The 27,997-nt window shown below is 44.2% G+C and overlaps 1 protein-coding gene across 1 annotated transcript; it reads left to right on the top strand.

The window, feature by feature from the left end:
* Nucleotide 1: 1 nt before the first annotated feature.
* On the top strand, nucleotides 2-27,997 carry LOC139407900 (neuronal acetylcholine receptor subunit alpha-2-like). The gene is made up of 8 exons (XM_071151776.1): nucleotides 2-147; nucleotides 4,002-4,046; nucleotides 4,365-4,474; nucleotides 15,592-15,793; nucleotides 17,589-17,811; nucleotides 25,878-26,246; nucleotides 26,524-26,939; nucleotides 27,080-27,997. The coding sequence occupies exons 2-8, from the start codon at nucleotides 4,017-4,019 to the stop codon at nucleotides 27,203-27,205; spliced, it is 1,476 nt and encodes a 491-aa protein (XP_071007877.1). The 5' UTR covers nucleotides 2-147; nucleotides 4,002-4,016; the 3' UTR covers nucleotides 27,206-27,997.

The following is a 27,997-nucleotide window of genomic DNA, read 5'->3' as shown; positions in this document are numbered from 1 at the left end:
TGTCTTGAGAAAGCCCATTCACATGCGGAGGACGAGCTGTTCAAGAAGCTCTTCATCGGGTACAACAAGTGGTCCAGACCCGTACCCAACATCTCAGACGTGGTCATCGTCAAGTTCGGACTCTCCATAGCACAGCTTATCGATGTGGTAAGTTATATTATGATTATAATAATAATATAATGCTAATAATATAATAATAGTATAATAATAATAATAATATAGGCCCTTTGGCAGTCATTTTCATCCAAAGTGAATAAGGATGTATATACATTTTCGTATGGGTGGGCCCAGTGGGAACTGAACCCAAGCGTCATGCTCTACCAGTCCAAATGAACCTCACAGGATCGCAGCAGTGTTGACTGACAGCTTGTTGCAAAAAATATGAATTTATGTAAATTATATTCATTGAATATTCTCTCATTGTTCCCCAATGAGTTTATCGTTGGGAATAAGCAGTTAGTTAAGTGTAATTGGCAAGATCTGTTTATGAAATTGAAAAACAGGTGTTACTAAATGAACTCTCACAGCAAACTGAAACAAATCCTTCAATCTCCATCAGTCGCCTCACAGGGGCTTTGAAGCAGAGTAAAGGTGTGGAAAACAACGTAATCAAACAACCCTTCAGTCAATAACTACAGAGAAGTATTGCACACAAGCATGGCCGCAATTTAAATTGAGAGTGGCAGGGGTTTTGAATATACTGTACATTGTTACACAAACCTTCTCGCACACTCTCCGTCTCCCGTTCTCTCTGTCTCTCTTCCTCTCTAGTTCTCTCTGTCTCTCTTCCTCTCTAGTTCTCTCTATCTCTTTTCCTCTCTAGTTCTCTCTATCTCTCTTCCTCTGTCTAGTTCTCTCCATCTCTCTTCCTCTGTCTAGTTCTCTCTGTCTCTCTTTCTGTCTCTAGTTATCTCTGTCTCTCTTCCTCTCTCTAGTTCTCTCTGTCTAGTTCTCTCTGTCTCTCTTCCTCTGTCTAGTTCTCTCTGTCTCTCTTCCTCTCTCTGTCTCTCTTCCTCTCTAGTTCTCTCTGTCTCTCTTCCTCTCTAGTTCTCTCCATCTCTCTTCCTCTGTCTAGTTCTCTCTGTCTCTAATTCTCTCGTTCTCTCTTCCTCTCTCTAGTTCTCTCGTTCTCTCTTCCTCTGTCTCTAGTTCTCTCGTTCTCTCTTCCTCTGTCTCTAGTTCTCTCTATCTCTCTATCTCTCCGTCGCTCATTCTCTCTCTCTTCCTCTGTCTAGTTTTCTCCATGTCTCGTTCTCTAGATCTCTCCGTCTCTCGTTCTGTCTCTAGTTCTCTCCATCTCTCATTCTCTCTGTCTAGTTTCCTCTGTCTCTTGTTCTCTCCATCTCTCATTCTCTCTCTCTTCCTATGTCTCGTTCTCTAGATCTCTCCGTCTCTCGTTCTGTCTCTAGTTCTCTCCATGTCTCGTTCTCTCTGTCTCTTGTTCTCTCCATCTCTCATTCTCTCTCTCTTCCTCTGTCTAGTTCTCACCATGTCTCGTTCTCTAGATCTCTCCGTCTCTCGTTCTGTCTCTAGTTCTCTCCATGTCTCGTTCTCTGATCTCAGTCTCTCGTTCTGTCTCTAGTTTTCTCCATGTCTCGTTCTCTAGATCTCTCCCTCTCTCGTTCTATTTCTTGTTTTCTCCATGTCTTGTTTTCTCTATCTTCCTCTCTCTTGTTCTCTCCATCTCTCCATCTCATTCTCTCATCTCTTGTTTTTTCTCTCTCTTCCTCTGTCTTTAGTTCTCTCCATCTCTCATTCTCTCTCTGTCTTACTCGTTCTCTCTTCATGTCTCTAGTTCTCTCCTTCTCTCGTTCTCTGTCGCTCTTCCTCTCTCTTCCTCTGCCCCTAGTTCTCTCCATCATTCGTTCTGTCTCTAGTTCTCTCCATCGCCCGTTCTGTCTCTGTCTCTAGTTCTCTCCATCTGTTATTCTCTCTCTCTTCCTCTGTCTCTAGTTCTCTCCAACTCTCGTTCTCTCTTCCTCTGTCCCTATCTCTATCTCTGTCCCTAGTTCTCTCCATTGCCCGTTCTTTCTCTCCATCTCTCGTTCTCTGTCTCTCTTTCCTCTGTCTCTAGTTCTCTCCAACTCTCGTTCTCTCTTCCTCTGTCCCTATCTCTTCCTCTGTCCCTAGTTCTCTCCATTGCCCGTTCTGTCTCTGTCTCTAGTTCTCTCCATCGCCCGTTCTGTCTCTGTCTCTAGTTCTCTCCATCTCTCATTCTCTCTGTCTCTCTTTCCTCTGTCTCTAGTTCTCTATCTCTCTGTCTCTCTTCCTCTGTCCCTAGTTCTCTCCATTGCCCGTTCTGTCTCTGTCTCTAGTTCTCTCCATCGCCCATTCTGTCTCTGTCTCTAGTTCTCTCCATCTGTTATTCTCTCTGTCTCTCTTCCTCTGTCTCTAGTTCTCTCCAACTCTCGTTCTCTCTTCCCCTGTCCCTAGTTCTCTCCATCTGTCATTCTCTCTCTCTCTCTTCCTCTGTCCCTAGTTCTCTCCATCTCTCGTTCTCTCTTCCTCTGTCTCTAGTTCTCTCCATCTGTCATTCTCTCTCTTCCTCTGTCTAGATCTCTCCATCTCCAATTCTCTCTCTCTTTCTCTCTCTCTAGTTCTCTCATCTCTCGTTCCCTGTCTCTCTCTCTAGTTCTCTTAATTTCTCTGTCTCTGTCTCTAGTTCTCTCATCTCTCGTTCTCTCTCTCTCTGTGTCTAGTTCTCTCCATCTCTTGTTTTCTCTTTCTCTCTGTCTCTAGTTCTCTCCATCTCTCGCTCTCTCTCTCTCTCTCTCTCTTCCCCTCTCTAGTTCTCTCCATCTCTCATTTCTCTCTCTCTCTGTCTAGTTTTCTCCATATCCCATTCTATCTGTCTTTCTCTCTCGTTTTCTCCATCTCTCTTTCTCTCTGTCTCTAGTTCTCTCTGTCACTCTTCCTCTGTCTCTAATTATTGTCCTCGTGCTGTCTCTATTTGTACATTTATAAGGTGTAAGGTTTAACAACCTTTCCTATTGCATCATGGTTCCTCTGTGAATACTGCAGCCATCTTACATTTTAAGAAATATATTTAGTATTTTGAAAATAGACCTGCAAAAACAAACCTTGTTTAAACCAGATTTAGTTAACCTATGACCTAGAGATCTTCACATGTCTAAAATGTTGGACTTGTTCTGAAATGGACTTGGGGCTTTCCCACCAGGACCCGATATGCATAAATCATATTTGGGCTTTCCCACCCCTCTCTCCCTCCCTCTCTCTCTCTCTTTCTGCTTCTCTCTCTCTCTTTCTGCTTCTCTCTCTCTCTCTCTTTCTCCCCTCTCTCCCACCCTCTCTCTCTTTCTGCTGCTCTCTCTCTCTCTCTCTCTCTCTCTCTTTATCCCCTCTCTCCCACCCTCTCTCTCTCTTTCTGCTTCTCTCTCTATCTCTCTTTCTCCCCTCTCTCCCACCCTCTCGCTCTTTCTGCTTCTCTCTCTCTCTCTTTCTCCCCTCTCTCCCACCCTCTCTCTCTCTTTCTGCTTCTCTCTCTCTCTCTCTTTCTCCACTCTCTCCCACCCTATCTCTCTCTTTCTGCTTCTCTCTCTCTCTCTCTCTTTCTCCCCTCTCTCCCACCCCCTCTCTCTCTTTCTGCTGCTCTCTCTCTCTCTCTCTCTCTTTCTCCCCTCTCTCCCACCCTCTCTCTCTCTTTCTGCTTCTCTCTCTCTCTCTCTTTCTCCCCTCTCTCCCACCCTCTCTCTCTTTCTGATTCTCTCTCTCTCTCTCTCTCTCTTTCTCCCCTCTCCCCCACCCTCTCTCTCTCTTTCTGCTTCTCTCTCTCTCTCTCTTTCTCGACTCTCTCCCACCCTCTCTCTCTCTTTCTGCTTCTCTCTCTCTCTCTCTCTTTCTCCCCTCTCTCCCACCCCCTCTCTCTCTTTCTGCTTCTCTCTCTCTCTCTCTCTGTCCTTCTTCTTCTCTCTCTGTCTGAATTTTTATCTTGATGTCTCTCTATTTTTCATTCACCTATTTTTGTATTTTCCTTTCTGCAGGACGAGAAGAATCAGATGATGACCACCAACGTCTGGCTGAAACAGGTGATTCAGTACATTCAGAATATATAGCATGTGTGTTTCAGTACATTCGGTATATATAGCATGTGTTTTAGTACTTTCAGTATATATAGCATGTGTTTTTCAGTCCATTCAGTATATAAAGCATGTGTTTTAGTACTTTCAGTATATATAGCATGTGTGTGAGACTGAGGTGTTTCAATGTGAATTAATTACGATTATTAGTTTGTTATGGATTAATAGGCCTTTAATTAACTCTGTCTGATAAGACCTGTGGCGCTGAATGTCCTCTCGTCTCTCTGTGTGTGTGTGTGTGTGTGTGTGTGTGTGTTCTCCTCTTAGGAGTGGAATGACTACAAGCTACGCTGGAAGCCGTCTGACTACGACAACGTCACGTCCATCAGAGTCCCGTCTGAACTCATCTGGGTCCCAGACATCGTCCTCTACAACAAGTGAGTGACAGCGAAGTCGAGTTCAGGAGACTCCACATCTATTTAAATGGGTACGCGGCACTGTCTACTGGGTTCATGAATCATTCAGCTTCACATCGACAAGTGTTTCCCGAGGAAGATAATTCCCACAACAATGAGCTGACGACTGTGGTTCCTTTCTACATGTTCCGGAGCATGACAACACTGACGATTACCATAGATTACATTTTTATGTCCAACAGTGAGGCATGAATCTCTGTACCTGTTGTTGTTGGGGTTTGAATGATTAAAAAGCAGCTGTAGGTCTACTCTCCCTCCCCCAGTAACATGCTGCCATGTTATCCTGATCCTAGCCCTCCTCCAGTAATATACTGCCATGCTATCCTGATCCTAGCCCTCCCAGTAATATACTGCCGTGCTATCCTGATCCAACCCTCCCCCAGTAATATACTGCCTTGTTAACCTGATCCTAGCCCTCCCAGTAATATACTGTTGTGTTATCCTGATCCTAGCCCTCCCAGTAATATACTGCCGTGCTATCCTGATCCAACCCTCCCCCAGTAATATACTGCCTTGTTAACCTGATCCTAGCCCTCCCAGTAATATACTGTCGTGCTATTCTGATCCTATCCCTCCCCATTAATATACTGTTGTTTTAACCTGATTCTAGCCCTCCCCAGTAATATACTGTTGTGTTATCCTGATCCTAGCCCCCCCCCCAGTAATATACTGCCATGTTAACCTGATCCTAGCCCTCCCCAGTAATATTCTGCCATGTTAACCTGATCCTAGCCCTCCCAAGTAATATACTGCCTTGTTAACCTGATCCTAGCCCTCGCCCAGTAATATACTGCCGTGCTATCCTGATCCTAGCCCTCCAAAGTAATATACTAGCCCTCCGTATAGTTTCCTCCTCATCTAAATTAATTATAGTTTCACGGCCAAAAGTGTCAGATTAAAACTCAAGATTATTTAATGACCGTTCCACTTTCTCAAGCTCTCCTGTGAGATCGTGATCAGTTATTGAAATTAAAAAGGTGTGTGTGTGTGTGTGTGTGTGTGTGTGTGTGTGTGTGTGTGTGTGTGTGTGTGTGTGTGTGTGTGTGTGTGTGTGTGTGTGTGTGTGTGTGAATGGAGGAAGATGTAATGATAGACTTATTCACATTATGTCTCTAGCCACAGCTATTAGTGGCATGTATTAAAGCCGTGATCAGGGGATTTGTAGCGCTTGAGGGGAGGAGATCAATTAGACTGCCGTGTAAGAGATGGTTCCTGGAGGATCGTAAGTCTTTACCAAAAAAAATGGCTTCTAATATGTCTCCGGAGTCCTGTTGTGTGTAAATAAAAAATCTGTGAAGTGTTGATGAGGTTCCTGTCATATTTAAATGTAAAATGTGGTCTTAACACAGATAATATATAGTGTTTTGGAGGCAACGTGATTGTTTCTTGGGCTTCAGGAATGTGACTGATCAAAGTGCCTCAGGCCTTCAAAAATACATTATTGAACTGATTGAAAATAAAGGGATATCGGTGAACAAATGTTTTGGTCAAGGCTACGACGGCACCAGTGCAATGAGTAGAGTTTACTCAGATGCTTTTTTAAAAGCGCATGTCAGACCGAGAGCATAATGCTTCGTTCTTAGGTAGTTCTTTATGAGTTTTAGTTTTTTTTTATATCTCCCTCAGAAGCTACAGTTACAGGGATGGTTATTGAAAACAGCTTGGTTGTTGTAGCAACATCAGGGAACCTGGGAAGAAGGGAGTTGTGCTTCGAATTCAGCAGTTCAACACGTTATGGAAGGAGATGAACTGTATAGGAAGCTCTGGGGACAGGTCATCTGGATACTGGACAGACACGGTACAGGAAGAGATTAACTGTATAGGAAGCTCTGGGGACAGGTCGTCTGGATACTGGACAGACATGGTACAGGAAGAGATTAACTGTACAGGAAGCTCTGGGGACAGGTTGTCTGAATACTGGACAGACACGGTACAGGAAGAGATGAACTGTATAGGAAGCTCTGGGGACAGGTCGTCTGGATACTGGACAGACACGGTACAGGAAGCTCTGGGGACAGGTCGTCTGGATACTGGACAGACACGGTACAGGAAGAGATGAACTGTACAGGAAGCTCTGGGGACAGGTCGTCTGGATACTGGACAGACACGGTACAGGAAGAGATGAACTGTACAGGAAGCTCTGGGGACAGGTCGTCTGGATACTGGACAGACACGGTACAGGAAGAGATGAACTGTATAGGAAGCTCTGGGGACAGGTCGTCTGGATACTGGACAGACACGGTACAGGAAGAGATGAACTGTACAGGAAGCTCTGGGGACAGGTTGTCTGAATACTGGACAGACACGGTACAGGAAGCTCTGGGGACAGGTCGTCTGGATACTGGACAGACATGGTACAGGAAGAGATGAACTGTATAGGAAGCTCTGGGGACAGGTCGTCTGGATACTGGACAGACACGGTACAGGAAGAGATGAACTGTACAAGAAGCTCTGGGGACAGGTCGTCTGGATACTGGACAGACACGGTACAGGAAGAGATGAACTGTATAGGAAGCTCTGGGGACAGGTCGTCTGGATACTGGACAGACACGGTACAGGAAGAGATGAACTGTACAGGAAGCTCTGGGGACAGGTTGTCTGAATACTGGACAGACACGGTACAGGAAGAGATGAACTGTATAGGAAGCTCTGGGGACAGGTCGTCTGGATACTGGACAGACACGGTACAGGAAGAGATGAACTGTACAGGAAGCTCTGGGGACAGGTTGTCTGAATACTGGACAGACACGGTACAGGAAGAGATGAACTGTACAGGAAGCTCTGGGGACAGGTCGTCTGGATACTGGACAGACACGGTACAGGAAGAGATGAACTGTACAGGAAGCTCTGGGGACAGGTTGTCTGAATACTGGACAGACAATACATTGACGAATGCAAACAGATCATCATCTTTTGTGGACAACAGTTCTTGACTGTTAAAAAAAAAAGCAGTTTGCGATTTTCTACTTCTTCTTCTTCTTTCTTCATACTGGTGAACCAGTGTTTGGGTTGTCAACCAATGTCAAAGTATAACTTTAGATCGTCCCCTCGCCCATACCCGGGCGCGAACCAGGGACCCTCTGCACACATCAACAACAGTCACCCACGAAGCATCGTTACCCATCGCTCCACAAAAGCCACGGCCCTTGCAGAGCAAGGGGAACCACTACTTCAAGGTCTCAGAGCGAGTGACGTCACCGATTGAAACGCAATTTAGCGAGCACCACCGCTAACTAGCTAGCTATTTCACATCCGTTACACTCACCCCCCTTTTGACCTCCTCCTTTTCCGCAGCAACCAGTGATCCGGGTCAACAGCATCAATGTAACAGTATAACTTTAGACCGTCCCCTCGCCCATACCCGGGCGCGAACCAGGGACCCCAGGCACACATTAACAACAGTCACCCACGAAGCATCGTTACCAATCGCTCCACAAAAGACGCGGCAATATCAACTGTTCCTTATCTCTGGTGCATCTTTGCACGCATCATTCAAGACTTAATTTAAATTGTGTGCAATGGACACATAATTCATAATGTCTCAGAAGGACTTCAGCACACCAGGGGAGTCTCTCAAGCTGAATTTCAATTAATTTACCTTGATTTTACAGGCCATTTGTGCATGCTATTAGCCAGAAAACCTGATGAGTTCAACAATAAATAGTGGTTAAATGTATCCTCTAGCCGACTACTTTTCATTTCATTGTTAGGCTATGTGCAATTTTCATAAATTGCAGTTAAATATCAGCTAGATACGATATGTAGAGCTATAGATGGTTGGCTGCACTGCATGAAGAAACATTCCCTACTAAGCTAGTGTTTTGAGGGTGGACTGACTGTATAATTTGGAATTAATAGACTGGTTTTACGGACAACAATTTTCTTTCCAAGCTGTGAGAGAGCGCTAGAATGGATAATGTCATGCAGGTTCTGGTAGGCTATACAGTAGTATTTTTTTAATCAATTGGTTTCTATGCTGTTGTATCATGTCCACTGGGCCCGAGTGGGACCAGGAGGAGGAAGACGACCTGTGCCGGGAAACGAGCCATCGTCAGAGGAGGACCTCAGGCACCCCTTTATGGACGTGGAGACCCTAGATGGGCCATCCGACATGAAAATCCTCAAGGGCCAGTTTGAGACGGCCCAGTTAAAGACCCCAACCTCCAGAACGCGAGGGGCCAGGTGATTGTGGTGGACATGATTGCGCTGTTACCTGGGGTAAGTGAGTGGCGCTACCCACACTTCGCCATCAAGCATAATTTACTGTATAAGGTTGTAAACCGCAATTGGGAGACAAAATAATTGTTACTCCTACCCACCCAGTATGTTAGTACTGTCTTGCAGCTCGCCCACACGCACCTGCTCTGGGCATACCTAGAGATGGAGAAAACCAGGTTGGGGATTGGGAATCGGATCCTCTGGCCCGGAGTCAAGCGCGCCATGGAGGACTAGTGCTGTACCTGCCCGGAGTGCCAGATCACAGCCCCGAGGGCAGATTATAGAGACCCTTTGGTTCCCCTGCCATGATAGGGATGCCGTTTAAGCAGGTGGCGATGGATCTGGTGGGTCCGTTGGTGAAGACAGCGAGGGGACACCAAATACACCAATGTTACGCACGGCCGCAGCAAAAGGTATCGTGTAGAAGCGCTTCCATTTATTGAGCCGGGTGGGTATCCCACGGGAAATCCTGACGGACCAGGGCATCGCATTCATGTCTCGTGTAATGAAACATGTCTGCAATCAAACAGATGAGGATCAGCGTGTACCATCCACAAATGGACAGGCTAGTCGAACGCTTCAATAAGAACCTAAAGCAGATGCTGAAGAAGGTCATTGAGTGAGATGGGAGGAACTGGGATCAGCTGCTGCCTCACTTGATGTTCTCAGTGCGCGATGTACCCCAAGCGTTCACTGGGTTCTCCACCTTTGAGCTCCTGTATGGTCGTCAGTCCCCCGGACTACTGGACCTAGCCAAGGAGGTCTGGGAGGACCAACCGACCCCCTTTCTCGTCATGGTGAAACATGTGGAGGAGATGAGAGAGAGGATTGAAGGCGATTTGGCCAGCCCCGAGGGCACATTATAGAGACCCTTTGGTTCCCTTGCCCATGAAGGGGAGCACATGGCCCAAGCGCAACACGCTCAGGAGCGAGTATACACCCGGGGGGCCCAACCACGAGAGTTCCACCCAGGTGAGAAGGCCTTGGTGCTGATCCCCAAAACAGAGAGCAAATTCCTGGCTACGTGGCATGGGCCCTATGACATCGTCAAGAGGGTAGGCGACGTCAATTACAAGGTCTGCCAACCCCTCCAGCTTTACCATGTGAACATACTGAAGAGATGGCATGCACAAGAGGCGCTGTGTGCAACATGAACCCGGCCACAGTAGAACCCGATTATATCATCCAAATATGCAGCAGCAGTAGAACCTGCTGCTGCATTTTTGGATGATATAATCGTGCACAGTGACAGTTGGGAGTCGCATCTCTGTAGGCTACAGGCGGTGGTGGAAGCACCAAGCGATGCGGGGCTGACCTCGAAACCCCACAAGTGCAAGCTGGGCAATGTCGAGGTAGAGTACCTGGGCTATAGAATCGGGAAACGTGAAGCCCCAAGAAGAAGAACAAATTGCCGTCATCAGGGAATGGCCAGTCCCCCAAACCAAGAAGCAGGTGAAGTCGTTCCTGGGGTTATCAGGCTACTACAGTCAATTTGTACCTAACTTTGCCACAATAGTTTCTCCTCTCACAGACTTGACAAAGGCACGCCTACCCCAGACGGTACAATGGACGGAGGACACAGAGGTGGCGTTACAGGCCCTGATCGACGCGCTATGTTCACATCTGGTACTCATTACCCCGGACTTCTCAAATCACCTCCTGGAACAGACAGACGCGTCTGACACAGAGGTGGGGCAGTCTTGTCCCAAGAGCAGGAAGGTGAGGAACACCCAATCATGTATGTCAGCAGGAAGCTCCTCCCAAGGTAGAAGAAATACTTGATTGTCAAGAAGGAGTGCCTCGCCATGAAGTGGGCACTGCACACCCTCAAGTATTACCTCCTCTGGAAGAAGTAAACCCTGATCACTGACCATGCCCCCCTCGTGTGGATGGCAAGAGGTACGGACACAAATGACCACATCTCCTGCTGGTTCCTGATGCCCTCTCCAGGAGGGATGCAAACCTAGCCCTGAGTACGCTTCCCTCTCGGTCAGGGTGGTATCCCGGGAGGTCGACCCTGGTTGTTGGTGATAAAGGGGAGGGACGTGACACAACATTGTCTCCCTCGGGCTGGGCAACCTGACACTGATGGCACCAATTAGGGGAGAGTGCCAACCATCCGTGCAACCCACATAAATGGAGCACCGTGGCACACCGCGGGGGAGAAAAAGAGAGAGGCAAGGAGTAATTCTACAGAGGGGAACGAGCTACCGAAGGCACAGTGTCACGTCCTGACCTTAGTTCCTTTTTTATGTGTCTGTTTTAGTTTGGATAGGGCGTGAGTTGGGGTGGGCATTCTATGTTGTGTTTTCTAGGCTTTCTATTTCTATGTGTTTGGCCTGGTATGGTTCCCAATCAGAGGCAGCTGTCAATCAGGCTCTGATTGAGAACCATACTTAGGCAGCCTGTTTTTCCACTATGATTTGTGGGTAGTTGTTTTCTGTGTCTGTGTTGTACCATACAGAACTGTTTCGGTTTTCATTTATTTCTCTTGTTCTTTTGTTTTCAGTGTTCAGCTTAATAAATATATTATAGACACTTACCTGCGCATTGGTCTGATATTTCCTACTCCTCCTCAGAAGAGGAGGAAAACCGTTACACACAGAGCCGAATATGTGAAGGACCGAGCCAACCCTAACTTATTTTGTTTATTTTTTGTTGCCTTGTAAAGTCGTGTTTTCTGACTAGAACCTCCCTGTCTCTGTGTCCATCTCTGTGTGCTCAACCCAACAACCAACAGTTTACCACAACTGATTATTAAGACAGTTTGGGTCGAAGACTTGATGATGAAGTTCCTCTCTTGGATATTAACCACATATATGAATCTCTATCGCTCTCTGGAGCTAGGCCTTAGCTTCTCGTCCTTTATATGAATCTTTCTCTATCGCTCTCTGGAGCAAGGCCTTAGCTTCTCGTCCTTTATATGAATGTCTATCTCTCTCTGGGGCTAGGCCTTAGCTTCTCGTCCTTTATATGAATCTTTCTCTATCGCTCTCTGGAGCAAGGCCTTAGCTTCTCGTCCTTTATATGAATCTCTATCTCTCTCTGGGGCAAGGCCTTAGCTTCTCTTCCTTTATATGAATTTCTCTCTCTCTCTGGGGCTAGGCCTTAGCTTCTCATCCTTAATATGAATATTTCTCTATCTCTCTCTGGAGCAAGGCCTTAGCTTCTTGTCCTTTATATGAATGTCTATCTCTCTCTGGGGCAAGGCCTTAGCTTCTCGTCCTTTATACGAATGTCTATCTCTCTCTGGGGCAAGGCCTTAGCTTCTCGTCCTTTATATGAATGTCTATCTCCCTCTGGGGCTAGGCCTTAGCTTCTCGTCCTTTATATGAATCTTTCTCTATCTCTCTCTGGGGCCAGGCCTTAGCTTCTCATCCTTTATATGAATGTCTATCTCTCTCTGGGGCAAGGCCTTAGCTTCTCGTCCTTTATATGAATGTCTATCTCTCTCTGGGGCAAGGCCTTAGCTTCTCGTCCTTTATATGAATGTCTATCTCTCTCTGGGGCAAGGCCTTAGCTTCTCGTCCTTTATATGAATGTCTATCTCTCTCTGGGGCAAGGCCTTAGCTTCTCGTCCTTTATATGAATGTCTATCTCTCTCTGGGGCAAGGCCTTAGCTTCTCGTCCTTTATATGAATGTCTATCTCTCTCTGGGACAAGGCCTTAGCTTCTCGTCCTTTATATGAATGTCTATCTCTCTCTGGGGCTAGGCCTTAGCTTCTCGTCCTTTATATGAATATTTCTCTATCTCTCTCTGGGGCTAGGCCTTAGCTTCTCATCCTTTATATGAATGTCTATCTCTCTCTGGGGCAAGGCCTTAGCTTCTCATCCTTTATATGAATGTCTATCTCTCTCTGGGGCAAGGCCTTAGCTTCTCATCCTTTATATGAATGTCTATCTCTCTCTGGGGAAAGGCCTTAGCTTCTCGTCCTTTATATGAATGTCTATCTCTCTCTGGGGCAAGGCCTTAGTTTCTCATCCTTTATATGAATGTCTATCTCTCTCTGGGGCTAGGCCTTAGCTTCTCTTCCTTTATATGAATCTTTCTCTATCTCTCTCTGGGGCAAGGCCTTAGCTTCTCGTCCTTTATATGAATGTCTATCTCTCTCTGGGGCTAGGCCTTAGCTTCTCGTCCTTTATATGAATGTCTATCTCTCTCTGGGGCTAGGCCTTAGCTTCTCGTCCTTTATATGAATCTTTCTCTATCTCTCTCTGGGGCAAGGCCTTAGCTTCTCTTCCTTTATATGAATGTCTATCTCTCTCTGGGGCAAGGCCTTAGCTTCTCGTCCTTTATATGAATGTCTATCTCTCTCTGGGGCAAGGCCTTAGCTTCTCATCCTTTATATGAATCTCTATCTCTCTCTGGGGCAAGGCCTTAGCTTCTCATCCTTTATATGAATTTCTATCTCTCTCTGGGGCTAGGCCTTAGCTTCTCGTCCTTTATATGAATCTCTATCTCTCTCTGGGGCAAGGCCTTAGCTTCTCGTCCTTTATATGAATGTCTATCTCTCTCTGGGGCAAGGCCTTAGCTTCTCGTCCTTTATATGAATGTCTATCTCTCTCTGGGGCAAGGCCTTAGCTTCTCGTCCTTTATATGAATGTCTATCTTCCTCTGGGGCTAGGCCTTAGCTTCTCGTCCTTTATATGAATCTTTCTCTATCTCTCTCTGGGGCTAGGCCTTAGCTTCTCATCCTTTATATGAATGTCTATCTCTCTCTGGGGCAAGGCCTTAGCTTCTCGTCCTTTATATGAATGTCTATCTCTCTCTGGGGCAAGGCCTTAGCTTCTCTTCCTTTATATGAATGTCTATCTCTCTCTGGGGCTAGGCCTTAGCTTCTCGTCCTTTATATGAATACTTCTCTATCTCTCTCTGGAGCAAGGCCTTAGCTTCTCGTCCTTTATATGAATGTCTATCTCTCTCTGGGGCAAGGCCTTAGCTTCTCGTCCTTTATATGAATGTCTATCTCTCTCTGGGGCAAGGCCTTAGCTTCTCGTCCTTTATATGAATCTTTCTCTATCTCTCTCTGGGGCAAGGCCTTAGCTTCTCGTCCTTTATATGAATGTCTATCTCTCTCTGGGGCAAGGCCTTAGCTTCTCGTCCTTTATATGAATGTCTATCTCTCTCTGGGGCTAGGCCTTAGCTTCTCGTCCTTTATATGAATGTCTATCTCTCTCTGGGGCTAGGCCTTAGCTTCTCGTCCTTTATATGAATGTCTATCTCTCTCTGGGGCAAGGCCTTAGCTTCTCGTCCTTTATATGAATCTCTATCTCTCTCTGGGGCTAGGCCTTAGCTTCTCGTCCTTTATATGAATCTTTCTCTATCTCTCTCTGGGGCTAGGCCTTAGCTTCTCATCCTTTATATGAATTTCTATCTCTCTCTGGGGCAAGGCCTTAGCTTCTCGTCCTTTATATGAATGTCTATCTCTCTCTGGGGCAAGGCCTTAGCTTCTCGTCCTTTATATGAATGTCTATCTCTCTCTGGGGCAAGGCCTTAGCTTCTCGTCCTTTATATGAATCTTTCTCTATCTCTCTCTGGGGCAAGGCCTTAGCTTCTCGTCCTTTATATGAATGTCTATCTCTCTCTGGGGCAAGGCCTTAGCTTCTCGTCCTTTATATGAATGTCTATCTCTCTCTGGGGCTAGGCCTTAGCTTCTCGTCCTTTATATGAATGTCTATCTCTCTCTGGGGCAAGGCCTTAGCTTCTCTTCCTTTATATGAATCTCTATCTCTCTCTGGGGCAAGGCCTTAGCTTCTCATCCTTAATATGAATATTTCTCTATCTCTCTCTGGAGCAAGGCCTTAGCTTCTCGTCCTTTATATGAATGTCTATCTCTCTCTGGGGCTAGGCCTTAGCTTCTCTTCCTTTTTAGATTAATTTCATATTAATATCATACAGTGGACTCCTAAGTCTATAGGTCTATGCATGCAATGCCCTGATACATTTAGTGCTCAAATCTCTTGACAGCTGAACCGTGAGGTGGACAATTATTGTTTTCGTAACGGGAAAAAAAACAATAAAAACAATTAGATATAAAGTTGTGCATATGCTACACATCGAAACACGAGGAAAAGTGTTTTGTAATTTTTTTATAGGCTGTTTTTAAGGAGACGTAAATGTTGCTGATTTGGCCGACATCCCTGGTTGGCCGACATCCCCGCTCAGCCATGCCATAAGGCCTACTCTACACCACCAGGCGCTCAGCCATGTCAGAAGGCCTACTCTACACCACCAGGTGCTCAGCCATGTCATAAGGCCTACTCTACACCACCAGGCGCTCAGCCATGTCATAAGGCCTACTCTACACCACCAGGTGCTCAGCCATGTATTGAACACTGCTGTCTTTTTTTTGTTGCCAACAGTGATTGAGTGTTATATAATTAGCCTACATTATGACTATCCCATTAGGAATAGTAGATATCATACATGAGTCTGTAAATGGAATGACAGATGCATGGAATACTCTAATATAAAGGTGTATTTAGCTTCACCAAACCTGGAAACTCACATGTCGCCTATGGGAGAGGGACAGAGATTGGAGAGAGCCGACTCAACTCCAAACGAAACTGTCTATCGTACAGCAGAGCGTGTCCAACGACAAAACGGTCACAGCTGAATAGACAAGAGCCTATCGTGAACGTACCGCTTGCAAAACAGATGTGTTTTTTCTTCTCTCCCTTACCCCAATACCGTGATCATTTTGCCTGGCAACTATGCCAATGATATACGGGTATTCGGCTATTGACTCGTACGTACGACTGCAGCACAGCCGTGCTATAGGACGCCGACTCACGTGTACAATTACTTCAGTAACCTATTTTCTGTTGTGTTGTGTTCTGCTCTCCTCTCCTCCCTCCAGTGCGGACGGTGAGTTCGCCGTAACCCACATGACCAAGGCCCACCTGTTCCACAATGGGAAGGTGCGCTGGGTTCCCCCGGCCATCTATAAGTCCTCCTGCTCTATAGACGTTACCTTCTTCCCCTTCGACCAGCAGAACTGCAAGATGAAGTTTGGTTCCTGGACTTACGACAAGGCTAAGATTGACCTGGAACGAATCGAGGTATGGAGTTTTATTTTGTTATTATTATATTATATATATATTTTTAAAACCTTTATATAACCAGGAAGGGCTCATTGAGATCTGAAATCTCTTTTTCAAGAGCGTCCTGGCCAAGATAGGCAGCACCAAGTCATTACAAAAATTAGAGACAGACAACATGAAAAACTACAAGTAATCTAGTAAAAACCATTGAATTCACAGGAGTATAAAACAGCAAATTAAAAACAATGACAGGTCAGGGAATCAGCCTCAAAATCCTTCATCAGTGATTTAATAACACCAATCGGGACAAGTTCTTCCAGTTTAAAAGTATTTTGTAAGGCGTTCCAAGACGATGGCGCAGAGTACATAAAAGCCCTTTTACCAAATTCAGTTGGGACATTTGGAACAGTTAGCAGGATAAAGTCCAGCGAACGAAGAGACAACCCACCACATTTCTGAACAATAAAAATGCCCAAATAAAAAGGTAGTAAACCCAAAATGGCTTTGTAAATAAAAGTATACCAGTGACTGAGCCTACGGGTGACTAGAGAAGGCCAGCCAACCCTGGTATACAAAGTGCAGTGGTGCGTAAGGGTTTTGCAGTTTAAAATAAATCTCAAAGTGCCATGGTAAAGGGTGTCAATTGATCTCAAACACTGAGCGGAAGCATTCATATATAAAATATCCCCATAGTCTAGTAAAGGCATAAATGTAGCTGACATTAGCCTCCTTCTGGCTTCAAAAGAAAAACAGGCCGTATTCCTAAAATAAAATCCCAATTTCAGCTTCAATTTTTTTGTGCAATTTAAAACATAGGCCGTCATCAATTAAAATTCCAAGATATTTATATGAGGTTACAACCTCAATCTCCTTGCCCTGACAGGTAGTAATAGGTGAAAGGTTCAGAGGTCTATTTCTTGCTTTAGAAAACACCCTTAGTTTAGTTTTGTCAGTATTGAGGATAAGCTTCAATTGACACAAGGTACCATTGTATAAAAAGCAGTTTGCAAGTTCTGGGAAGCTTTTGTGAGAGATGAGGCACAACAGTAAATAACAGTATCATCAGCATAAAAGTGAAGTTTGTGCATATTGCACATTTTTGTCTAAATGATTTATTGTATCAGTCAGTCAGTCAGTCAGCCAGTCAGCCAGTCAGTCAGCCAGTCAGTCAGTCAGTCAGTCAGTCAGTCAGTCAGTCAGCCAGTCAGTCAGTCAGCCAGTCAGTCAGCCAGTCAGTCAGCCAGTCAGTCAGTCAGTCAGCCAGTCAGTCAGTCAGTCAGCCAGTCAGTCAGCCAGTCAGTCAGCCAGTCAGCCAGTCAGTCAGCCAGTCAGTCAGTCAGTCAGCCAGCCAGTCAGCCAGTCAGCCAGTCAGCCAGTCAGCCAGTCAGCCAGCCAGTCAGCCAGTCAGTCAGTCAATAGTGGTAATGTTATACAAGTGTTGTACAAGGTGTGTATGATATAGGTAACATATTGTCTATGTGTCTATGTGTTTATGTTTTTTACATTAGCACTAGCCTGGTCCCAGATCTGTTTGTGTTCTTGCTAACTCCATTGTTGTCATCGTCAAGCCCACTAGCCTGATCCCAGATCTGTTTGTGCTCTTGCTAACTCCATTGTTGTCATTGTCAAGCCACACTGAGAGCCAATCAGAGCCAGCAGTGTGTGACAATTTTCCTCTAAGGGACATTAAAGTGTATCTCTGTCCCCTAGAAAACAGTAGACCTGAACAACTATATCTACACAGTGCTTATGAAGTTTTATGTATGCCATATGAAGCCTTTATAGAGCGGGACGGTTGATCTTTATCCCCTAGAACACTGTGGATCTGAACAACTACTGGGAGAGTGGAGAGTGGGCCATCATCAACGCAGTGGGAACATACAACACCAAGAAGTACGACTGCTGTCATGAGATCTACCCTGATATCACCTACTTCTTCATCATCAGAAGGCTGCCTCTCTTCTACACCATAAACCTGATCATCCCCTGTCTGCTCATCTCCTGTCTCACCGTCCTGGTCTTCTATCTTCCCTCAGGTAGGTCCTAGTCTTCTATCTTCCCTCAGGTAGATTCCTAGTCTTCTATCTTCCCTCAGGTAGATTCCTAGTCTTCTATCTCCCCTCAGGTAGATTCCTAGTCTTCTATCTCCCCTCAGGTAGGTCCTAGTCTTCTATCTCTCCTCAGGTAAGTAGGCTAACAGAGGGAATCTCTGAATTTTTCTTAAAGTAACAGTGTGACACAGCTAGCTTGTTAAGGGGGACTCTAGTAGCATTTCAGTCAGTGACTTCACTCGCTCAGACCTTTTGAAGCAGTCGTTATTTCACTTGCTCTCCAAGATGCTTGGCTTTTGTGGACCGATAGGTAACGATGCTTCATGGGTGACTGTTGTCGATGTGTTCAGAGGGTCCCTGGTTCGAGCCTTGGTTGGGGCAAAGAGAGAGATGGGAGAAATACTTGAAGAATTCAGAATGTGGCCAACATCCCCATCTAGTGGAGGTTTTGGAACATTACAGGTTGTTACAACTAAGATTTTTGACGTACATATTGCCTACGTATTAGTTTATGTTAGTAACAGTTACAAAAATTCAGTAACAAATATTGAAAGAGCATTAAGCTTATTTTAAATCTGCTTCAGTAAAAAAGTATTTAATAAAAAAAAAAAAGGAATTTCTCTTATGCTGACTTGATTCACAAATTAAAAGCCAAACGTGTCTTTCATCAACCAAATATGGCTTAATAAATGCCTTTATCTATAATACATGCAAGAAGAAAAAGGGCATATGTAAAAAAAAAAGTGTTTTTTATTACATCTTACAAAACACTATGCACTGTTATAAGGTGCCTAACGAAAGTCTACACACCCCTTGCACAGTCTTCACATTTTGATGCCTTTAAATTACATCCAACAATCCATTAAATTGGATTTCTTTCCCTGGTGATCTACTCTACTCCACATTTTCAAAGTGAAAAGAAATGTCTAGAAAATGTTCCCTAATGAATTACAGATAAAAACCAAGATGTCTTGGTTGCGTATGTCCTCACACCTCCAGAGTTGTTTTGTGTTCTTATTCTTTCTCGCAAAAGTTTGGATCCTTTCTATTCTCATTGATTCTACAGATTGTAAATTAGAGATAACAATTTAGCTAAGAGTATTATTATATTATTAATCGATTCACTATGATTTTTTAAATCACCCAGCAGTGCTATCTGCAGAGTTAGCTCCAGGTAAATGTTGCAATTCTTCATCCATTCCTGAACTTCTGACCAAAAACAAGCTACATATGGACAATACCAAAATAAAATATCCTATCACAGCAAAATCTGCAAAGCCGGGAAGGTTGTATTCCCCATATATACATAACATTCTTTTGGTTGCAAGAATTCGGAATAATAATTTAAATTAAAAAAACTCAAAGTTTGGAATCCAGCATCGTTTTGTGTATTAGTTCATATAAACCATTAACCATCGAAAATCTCTTCCCAACTATTTTGCAATCTATATGGCACAGCTGTCAATGTTTTGGTCCTTAAATTAATCTGGTGTACCTTTTCAAACATCACAATTTTCTTTAACCAATTTTGGTCTTTAATTAATTAAGTTCCTTACTTTCTCGCCCATTCTACTTGCCTCTTCCATTTTTGCGGTAATGCTGCAATTAGTTGTTGGTTGTAATTTTGGGTAGAGCAGACATTTCCATATGTTTTTGTTAGCTGCATGTGACATAACCACCAGTCCTATTTATGATATCAGTTACAAATATTATACTTTTATTCCCCAAAATAGTTTTAAAAAATACATATATTTGTATATTTGAATTAAACCATAATATTTATTCTGTATTTTCTGGTAGATTAAATTGCAACCAACTTTCTATGGCTTGTTTTAAAGATAGGGAAATACTTATTTCCCTCATTAAAATGCTAATAAATTTATAACATTTTTGACAAGCATTTTTCTGGATTTGTGTTGTTGTTATTCTGTCTCTCACTGTTCAAATAAACCATTAAAATTATAGACGGATCATTTCTTTGTCAGTGGGCAAACGTACAAAATCAGCAGGGGATCAAATAGTTATTTCCCTCACTGTATCTGTAATGTTAGTTCCTCTATTTCCTTTTGTTAATATGAACTCTTTTAACTTAAATTACTTCTGTTTTAAAGATGAGTGTTGAATTCCATGGCCTCTAAAAAGGAACATTTAAAAGTGTCCCATACAATAAGGGGATCTGCTGTACCTCTGTTATGTCGGAACAATTCAGTTATAAATGATTCTGTCCTGGTTAAAGAACAAGTTGTCATCCAATAGGCTTTGATTAAATTTCCAATATCCTCGCCCACGTGGAAATTCTGTAAGAGTAATGTATGTGCCAAATTATTTGATGTTCCGACCGCATTCTGTCCCCTATCAACTCTTTTTTTTTGTTACGATGAGCGAAGGGGGGGTAACCCAAGAGCGGACTTAGAAGAGGAAGCCGGGATGAATGCACAAAATTTTTTATTTAACACAGAGAAATGGGGAGTGCAGAAACCGGGGTAGCTCAGATGACTTGCAAAAACCAGGAGTGTAGAGTGAGGTTGGAGCTTCTATCTCAAGGCCATCAGACTGTTAAACAGCCACCACTAACATTGAGTGGCTGCTGTCGACACACTGACTCAACTCCAGCCACTTTAATACGTAATGGGAATTGATGGAAATTGATGTAAAATATATCACTAGCCACTTTAAACAATGCTACTTAATATAATGTTTACATACCCTACATTACTCATCTCATATGTATATGTACAGTGGGGCAAAAAAGTATTTAGTCAGCCACCAATTGTGCAAGTTCTCCCACTTAAAAAGATGAGAGAGGCCTGTAATTTTCATCATAGCTACACTTAAACTATGACAGACAAAATGACGGGAAAAAAATCCAGAAAATCACATTGTAGGATTTTTTATGAATTTATTTGCAAATTATGGTGGAAAATAAGTATTTGGTCACCTACAAACAAGCAACATTTCTGGCTCTCACAGACCTGTAACTTCTTCTTTAAGAGGCTCCTCTGTCCTCCACTCGTTACCTGTATTAATGGCACCTGTTTGAACTTGTTATCAGTATAAAAGACACCTGTCCACAACCTCAAACAGTCACACTCCAAACTCCACTATGGCCAAGACCAAAGAGCTGTCAAAGGACACCAGAAACAATCACAGAGAGAGAGAGGGAGAGAGAGAACAGGGAAAGAACTGTAGGTCAAGGAGACACCGGATGACCACCAGAGGGCGTAGCAGGAGCAGATGTGACATTTTCTTTTTTTACTTTTGATGCCAGCGAGGATGACATAAGTTGTCAAGACGACTTGCTTGATTGAGCCTCCCCCATGTATTTCTCACTAGGTCAGGATATTTAAGCCTCCATATATATTTCCATATATCTCCACACCTCAGAGTTAATAATTGGGGGAAGCACCTTACAGCCGTGAATCATTTACGATGAAGATTCTGCCAACTTTGCACAACACTTAGGGCAACATATCCATTGTTTTTGTCAAAACTGCTCAAACTCAGTAAATGTGGTTGGGAATCATTGATGGACAGGCATATTAAACCATTGTCTCTGATTTTTTTTCAAGCCCATTTTAGTCAGGAATGAAGATTGACCACTCAGGAATAGTTAACACCTCTTGGCATTAATATTTGTGTAATTGTCTTGTTGAAAAATACAACTCTACCAAAGGGTTGGGTTTTCAGAAGACTGAGGCGGATTTTCATTTTTAAAAAAATAAAAAAAATTGTGGGCTTTGCTCCTTTTATGTTTATTTGGATCCTGACAAACTCACCAGTCCGATGACAAACATACCCATAACATGATGCTTCCAAAATACTTAAAAATGCAGAGGGTTTCACTCTGTGTTGCGTTGTATTGGAACTGCTTTGCCCTGTTGTCTTGCAGTATTACTTAACAGCCTTGTTGCAAACAGATTTTTTAATTAACACAGTTTTCCTTCTTTTCACTTTGTCATACAGTAATGTGGAGTGAATGCAATGTTGTCAATCCTTTCTGTATTTTTAAATATTGTGGTGGCAGCATCATGTTATGGGTATGCTTGTCACCAGCAGGGACTGGTCAATTCGTTAGGATCTAGATAATAAAATGAATCTAAAAGAAAATCTAACCCTGGCATAAAGTTGTAATTTTCTGCGGGACAATTACACAAATGTTAATTCCTAAGACACACTGTGAAAAACACACCCACAAATGTTAATTCCTAAGACACACTGTGAAAAACACACCCACAAATGTTAATTCCTAAGACACACTGTGAAGAACACACCCACAAATGTTAATTCCTAAGACACACTGTGAAAAACACACCCACACATGTTAATTCCTAAGACACACTGAGAAAAACACACCCACAGATGTTAATTCCTAAGACACACTGTGAAAAACACACCCACACATGTTAATTCCTAAGACACACTGAGAAAAACACACCCACAGATGTTAATTCCTAAGACACACTGTGAAAAACACACCCACAAATGTTAATTCCTAAGACACACTGTGAAAAACACACCCACAAATGTTAATTCCTAAGACACACTGTGAAAAACACACCCACAAATGTTAATTCCTAAGACACACTGTGAAAAACACACCCACAAATCTAGGGCCTAGATTCAATCAGATTCAAGCATTAAACGACGATAGCAGATCCCCCAGCATATAGCAGATGTTTTGGCGGTGTTGGAGGTGGAACCGTGTAGGACAGTGAGCAGCTGCTTATTGTGATCATGAAGCCACATCCGCCCGACTCACGTTAGAAGTTCAGAACAAGAACGTGTAGGCTACATATAATTTTTTTACACTCAAATTTAAAAATATCATTCAACAAAATAATAAGGCTTTCAGTCATCCTAATTGAGGTGTAGATTACATCTCAAATTCCACTGTTCTAATTTGTAAACAAGGCTGAATGGGATTATGTTAATGAGACTCCGTGCAGCCAATGGCAATGTCCGCTTTAGGTATAATGCAGGGAACCACTATGCGGATGTCAGCTAAAGCGGATCTGATTGAATAGAACCCATCATTTAGAATTTTTCTTTTCACTTTGAAAATGTAGACTAGGTTGTGTTGATCTGTAAGGGAAAAAGAAAATCGAACTTAACCCTTTTGTTTTTCAATATAATTTTAAAGCAGAGAAATGTAAAAATATATATATATATATATATATATATATATATGTGCAAAGGGGTGTGTTCACTAGCGACCGTAGATGAACATCAATTGTAAAAACATTTATATCCTCTTTTACTCGATCAATAAGAGAACAAAACTACAGCACACATAAGGGACCATGACAGAATGGTATTTTGCATCACAGAGGGACGTTGGTCACATTAGAAGATGGGTGAATACCAGCGGTGGCTGGTGGCACTTATAAATGGGAGGATGGGCTTATAGTAATGTCCGGAACGGAATCAATGGAATGGCATCAAACCCGTGGTATCCACGTTGACACCATTCCATTTCAGACGTTATTACGGGCCGACCTCCCCTCACCAGCCTCGTCTGGAACACAGACAACTAACAATTAGTCAAATAGTATCATTTTAGTGGATAAAGGGACAAACCGTGAAAATACTTATGTACTCTCACAGTTAAATGCTGATTCTCAATAATTGACTATCTATGATGAGTACAATGTTATTGTGGGACTAGCATGACTACCACCACTAGAGGGTGCTAACCTCTCTGAAATGAACAGTAATCCCATTACATGTCGGACACTGCATTGTTGTTGTGTAAAATAAAATAAAACTCCAACCACCAGGGGGACACCGAGGGACACTGATGGACTCAAAACTACAGTAAAAAGTACAAATTCAACATTTATAGTCACTTCCCATTTGGAAACAGTTTCTATTTCTACAGTGTGCTAGCGTGGCAGATTGATTACTTGTTGATGAAATGGGAAATAACTATGATAATGTCTACCTGAGAATGTTGTGTGGAAGTCAAGGAAGGTCTTCACTTCTCTCCTCTCAGTCTACTGACACCTCCACTTCCTGTTGTTGTCCTCCCTCTGGAGAGTCACAGTCAGAAAGCCCGTGGTTACACCTTGCATTAACATGTAGTTGTCGTCATCGGATCAACATGATCCGATCACTGTTTGATCAAGATTTTCTCAGTACACTGCGTCCGTATTGTGGCCAGATTCCCTAGACTGTGCAAAGCTGTCATCAAGGCAAAGGCTGGCTACTTTGAAGAATCTAAAAAATCTAAAATATATTTTGATTTGTTTAACACTTTTTTAGTTACTACATATGTGTTATTTCATAGTTTGGATGTCTTCACTATTATTCTACAATGTAGAAAAAAGTACAAATGAAGAAAAACCTTTGAATGAGCAGGTGTTCTAAAACTTTTGACTGGTACTGTACATGTGAAATTAGTTTTGATTTAGAATGGACCATTATCATGCACCTGTCTGGAAACAGGGTCAGCGTGAAAAAATACACGTCATCTATGCAGTTAAATAGTGAATGGTTGATTTTGGTTGATTTTCATTTGGGTTGATTTTCATGCCAGCCAGGTAGGCTATACTCCTGTTGTAAATATAAGCAATGTGCTTTATATTAGGAAAGTTGAGAAATAAATATAGTAGGCCTGGCCTATAGAAAGCTGATGGGATCCTCCTCTTTTTAATAGAGGCCATCACTCGTGCAATTGCTTAGCCTATAGAAATGTTGTGCAACATGAGCTCATGGGCTCGCATGAAATGTTTGATTAGATTTTCGATTACATTTGTATTAATATCAGAGTGATTCGAGGGACAATAGAGTGCTGAGTACCAGGCAGTTGGCAAGTTTGGTAGGCCACTAATGACCATCAGTAGCATCAGAGCTTGGAGAAGCCTAATTACCATGACTAAATGGTGACGAGGAATTTGACTGCCTTCATGCCTCGTGACCGTCGGTGTGGCGGTAATACAGTCACCGCAACAGCCCTAGTATAGACTATCTTTGCCATGGTAACAAAGCTGTATGTTGTTTAGTTACAAAAACAAAAAAAACGTGGGAAATTACTCTGTTCCTTTTGTTGAGATTCTGTGGTGAAACTGAAAGACAACTTACAACCATTTCCCTCTCTGCCATCGCCCCAGAAAAACAGAAGTGGTCTGAGCTGAAGGACCAGTGTTGCTGACATATGTGTGTGAATGTGTGTGTGAATGTGTGTGTGAATGTGTGTGTGAATGTGTGTGTGTGAATGTGTGTGCGTGTTGTTTCTGTAGGCCGGTAGTGACCTATTCCTCAATACCCAGAACCAGCTACTGTCCAGCTACTCAATTTGGTTCTGGAAACAGTTTAGTTTTGGTAGAACACTGGTGTGTAAATAGAATTTCTGACATTTTAGCTAATACCCCCATTGCTTACCAGCTAACGTCCCCAGCTCTGATGGGAAAACCTGGTGTAGAGTGAGGTGTCATCCTAAATACCCTCTCCTGCTATTGTGCCCTTGAGTAAGGCACCTAACAACTGTTCCAGGGATATTGCATTGTAGCTTACTCGTTGCTGCCAACCTCTTGGGGTGTGCGTGTGTGTGTGTGTGTGCGTGCGTGTGTGTGTGTGTGTGCGTGCGTGCATGCGTGTGTGTGTGTTTTGGGGGGTTGGGTTGTGTGTAAAAATACATTTCCGTTCTCTGCAAGATGGACCAAAAAGTATTTTTCCCATCCCCTTCCTCCTCTCCCTCCTGTTCCTCCTCCTCGTCTTCCCCCTCCTCCTCTTCTTCCTCTTCCCCCTCTCCTTACTCCTCCCCCTCCTGTTCCTCCTCTCCCTCCTGTTCCTCCTCCTCGTCTTCCCCCACATCCTCTCCTTCCTCCTCCCCCTCCTGTTCCTCCTCTCCCTCCTCCTCGTCTTCCCCCACATCCTCTTCTTCCTCTTTCCCCTCCTGTTCCTCCTCTTCCTCTTCCCCCTCCTCTCCGTCCTCATCTTCCTTCTCTCCCCCCTCCTCTTGAACCTCCTCCTCCCCCTCGTCCTCTTCCTACTCGTTCTTCTCCTCTCCTTCCTTGTCCTCCTCCTCCCCCTCTTCCTCCTTCTTGTTCCAGACTGTGGGGAGAAGATCACTCTGTGTATCTCCGTCCTCCTCTCCCTTACCGTCTTCCTGCTCCTCATCACGGAGATCATCCCTTCCACCTCCCTGGTCATCCCTCTGATTGGAGAGTATCTCCTCTTCACCATGATCTTCGTCACTCTCTCCATCGTCATCACCGTGTTTGTCCTCAACGTCCACCACCGCTCCCCGGGGACCCATAAGATGCCTCGCTGGGTCCACTCTGTCTTCCTGGACCTGATCCCCAGGTGGCTGTTCATGAGGCGGCCCGCGCCGGACGGACGGAGACGCAGGTTGTTGTTGCTCCAGCAGGGGGCAGCAGTGGCACGGCACCAGGGACGGACCACCACCACAAGACTACCAGGTGGTAATAACAGGACCATGAACAACACGTTGGTAGACTGTGATTTTTAGGTCCGGTTTCCAGGACAACAGGTAAAGCCTGGTTCCAGAACTATTAACCATTCTTTAATGGTGATTTTCTACTGAAAGTGCTTCTTAGTCCTAAACCAGGCACAAACATGTGTCCGGGAAACTGGCCCTCTATATATGTTTTGTTGTCCCATGACCGAGGCAACTTTATATGTAGTTTAAATGTATCAAATCCAATGATCAATTAATGAATGAATTCCTTCATTCAGGCCTAGTCCGTCCTCCCTGCCTCAGCACCTCAGCCAGCTGGCTTCGGGATGGAGGAGGTGGGACCACGGAGGATCCCCAGAGACGGACGCCCTGTTATGAGGACCTGGAGCTGGGGGCTTTGACCTCGTACTTCTCCTTCCGCCCTCCGTCACCCAGACCCCCGGGCTCCACTCCTCCACCCCAGCAGAACCACCCACCCCCAGGGGCAGGGCAGCCCCAGAACCGCCTGGACAGGGGAGGAGGAGGAAGAGGGGTGAATAGAAGGGTTAACTCCACCCAGCGACCGGATAAGATAGATAACTTGGTGTCAGAGTCTAGAGGGGTAGAGTTCCCTCTGTCTCCCAGCGTTATACGGGCTCTGGAGGGGCTGCACTACATCGCAGACCATCTGAGGGCAGAGGACGCTGACTTTAGTGTGAGTGGTTATGACAACTAAACAGTCAACACGAGTAACAGTCATATTGCAGATAGCTGCTATTTCCGTATGTTAGGTTAGGTTGTTTCACCTTCTTTAGTTGACTAAAAAGTTTTTAAAAAGTGTGTCTCTCCATTTAGGTGAAGGAAGACTGGAAGTACGTTGCCATGGTGATCGACCGTATCTTCCTGTGGATGTTTATCATCGTGTGTCTGCTGGGTACCATCGGTCTCTTCCTTCCTCCCTGGTTGGCCGGCATGATCTAGGACCTTGGGGTGTCTGTGATACCCGCCCACGGAGCGGAGTACCATGGGACTGGCATTACAATGACAGGCCGGTGGTAGGAGAGGAGACAGATGAAGGACTGTCACTAAGTTAGTAGGATGACTACCGATAAGGGAGCTGCATTAAGTCCCCCGGACGTGGCGTGGTGAGAGAGGAGCGCCGTCCCACAGTAACCTGCGCCGCTCAGTCATGTTGTCAACAAGGCAGCACGGTGCATCGTCCAGGAAACATATCTTTCACATAAAATATGTTTGAATTTTCAAACTAGTTTTCATTGGGAAGGCTGATGTAAAGCCTTTTTGTTATTAAAAGAAATCCCGTTTGCATGTGAAAACACAGACTCCTACAACACGTGCTGAACCCACGGAACTTCTGTTTTGTTTTGAGCCCGGGAGGCAGCCATGTTCCACATGGTTCCATCAACGCTAACCCGGCTCAACCCGGCTCAACCCGGGTCATTAATAGAATCCCCTAAATGCCCTGCTTCATATTGGAGAAGCAATGACTTGTGGGTAAATTCTATCCAATAAGATTTACTTGGCTGTTTTCAAGGAAGTAAGGGGCAGAAAGAAGACTAACTTCTGAGTGTGAACTCTGAATCAGTTTGTACTACTTCTCTCACACTCACTCACTCACTCACTCACTCACTCACTCACTCAGCCATAACATTATAAAGCATATTCTTTAACAATGTGTAGCTGTGTAGTAAAGACTGTATAAATAGAAACGGCTGTTTTGGGGGAATGAATAGGAATAAACATGGCTTTCATAAA

Source organism: Oncorhynchus clarkii, chromosome 4 (assembly GCF_045791955.1).
Source record: "Oncorhynchus clarkii lewisi isolate Uvic-CL-2024 chromosome 4, UVic_Ocla_1.0, whole genome shotgun sequence".
Classification (NCBI taxonomy): domain Eukaryota; kingdom Metazoa; phylum Chordata; class Actinopteri; order Salmoniformes; family Salmonidae; genus Oncorhynchus; species Oncorhynchus clarkii.
Note: the sequence above shows the minus strand (reverse complement) of the source record. Positions and strands in the feature narration are given on the sequence as shown.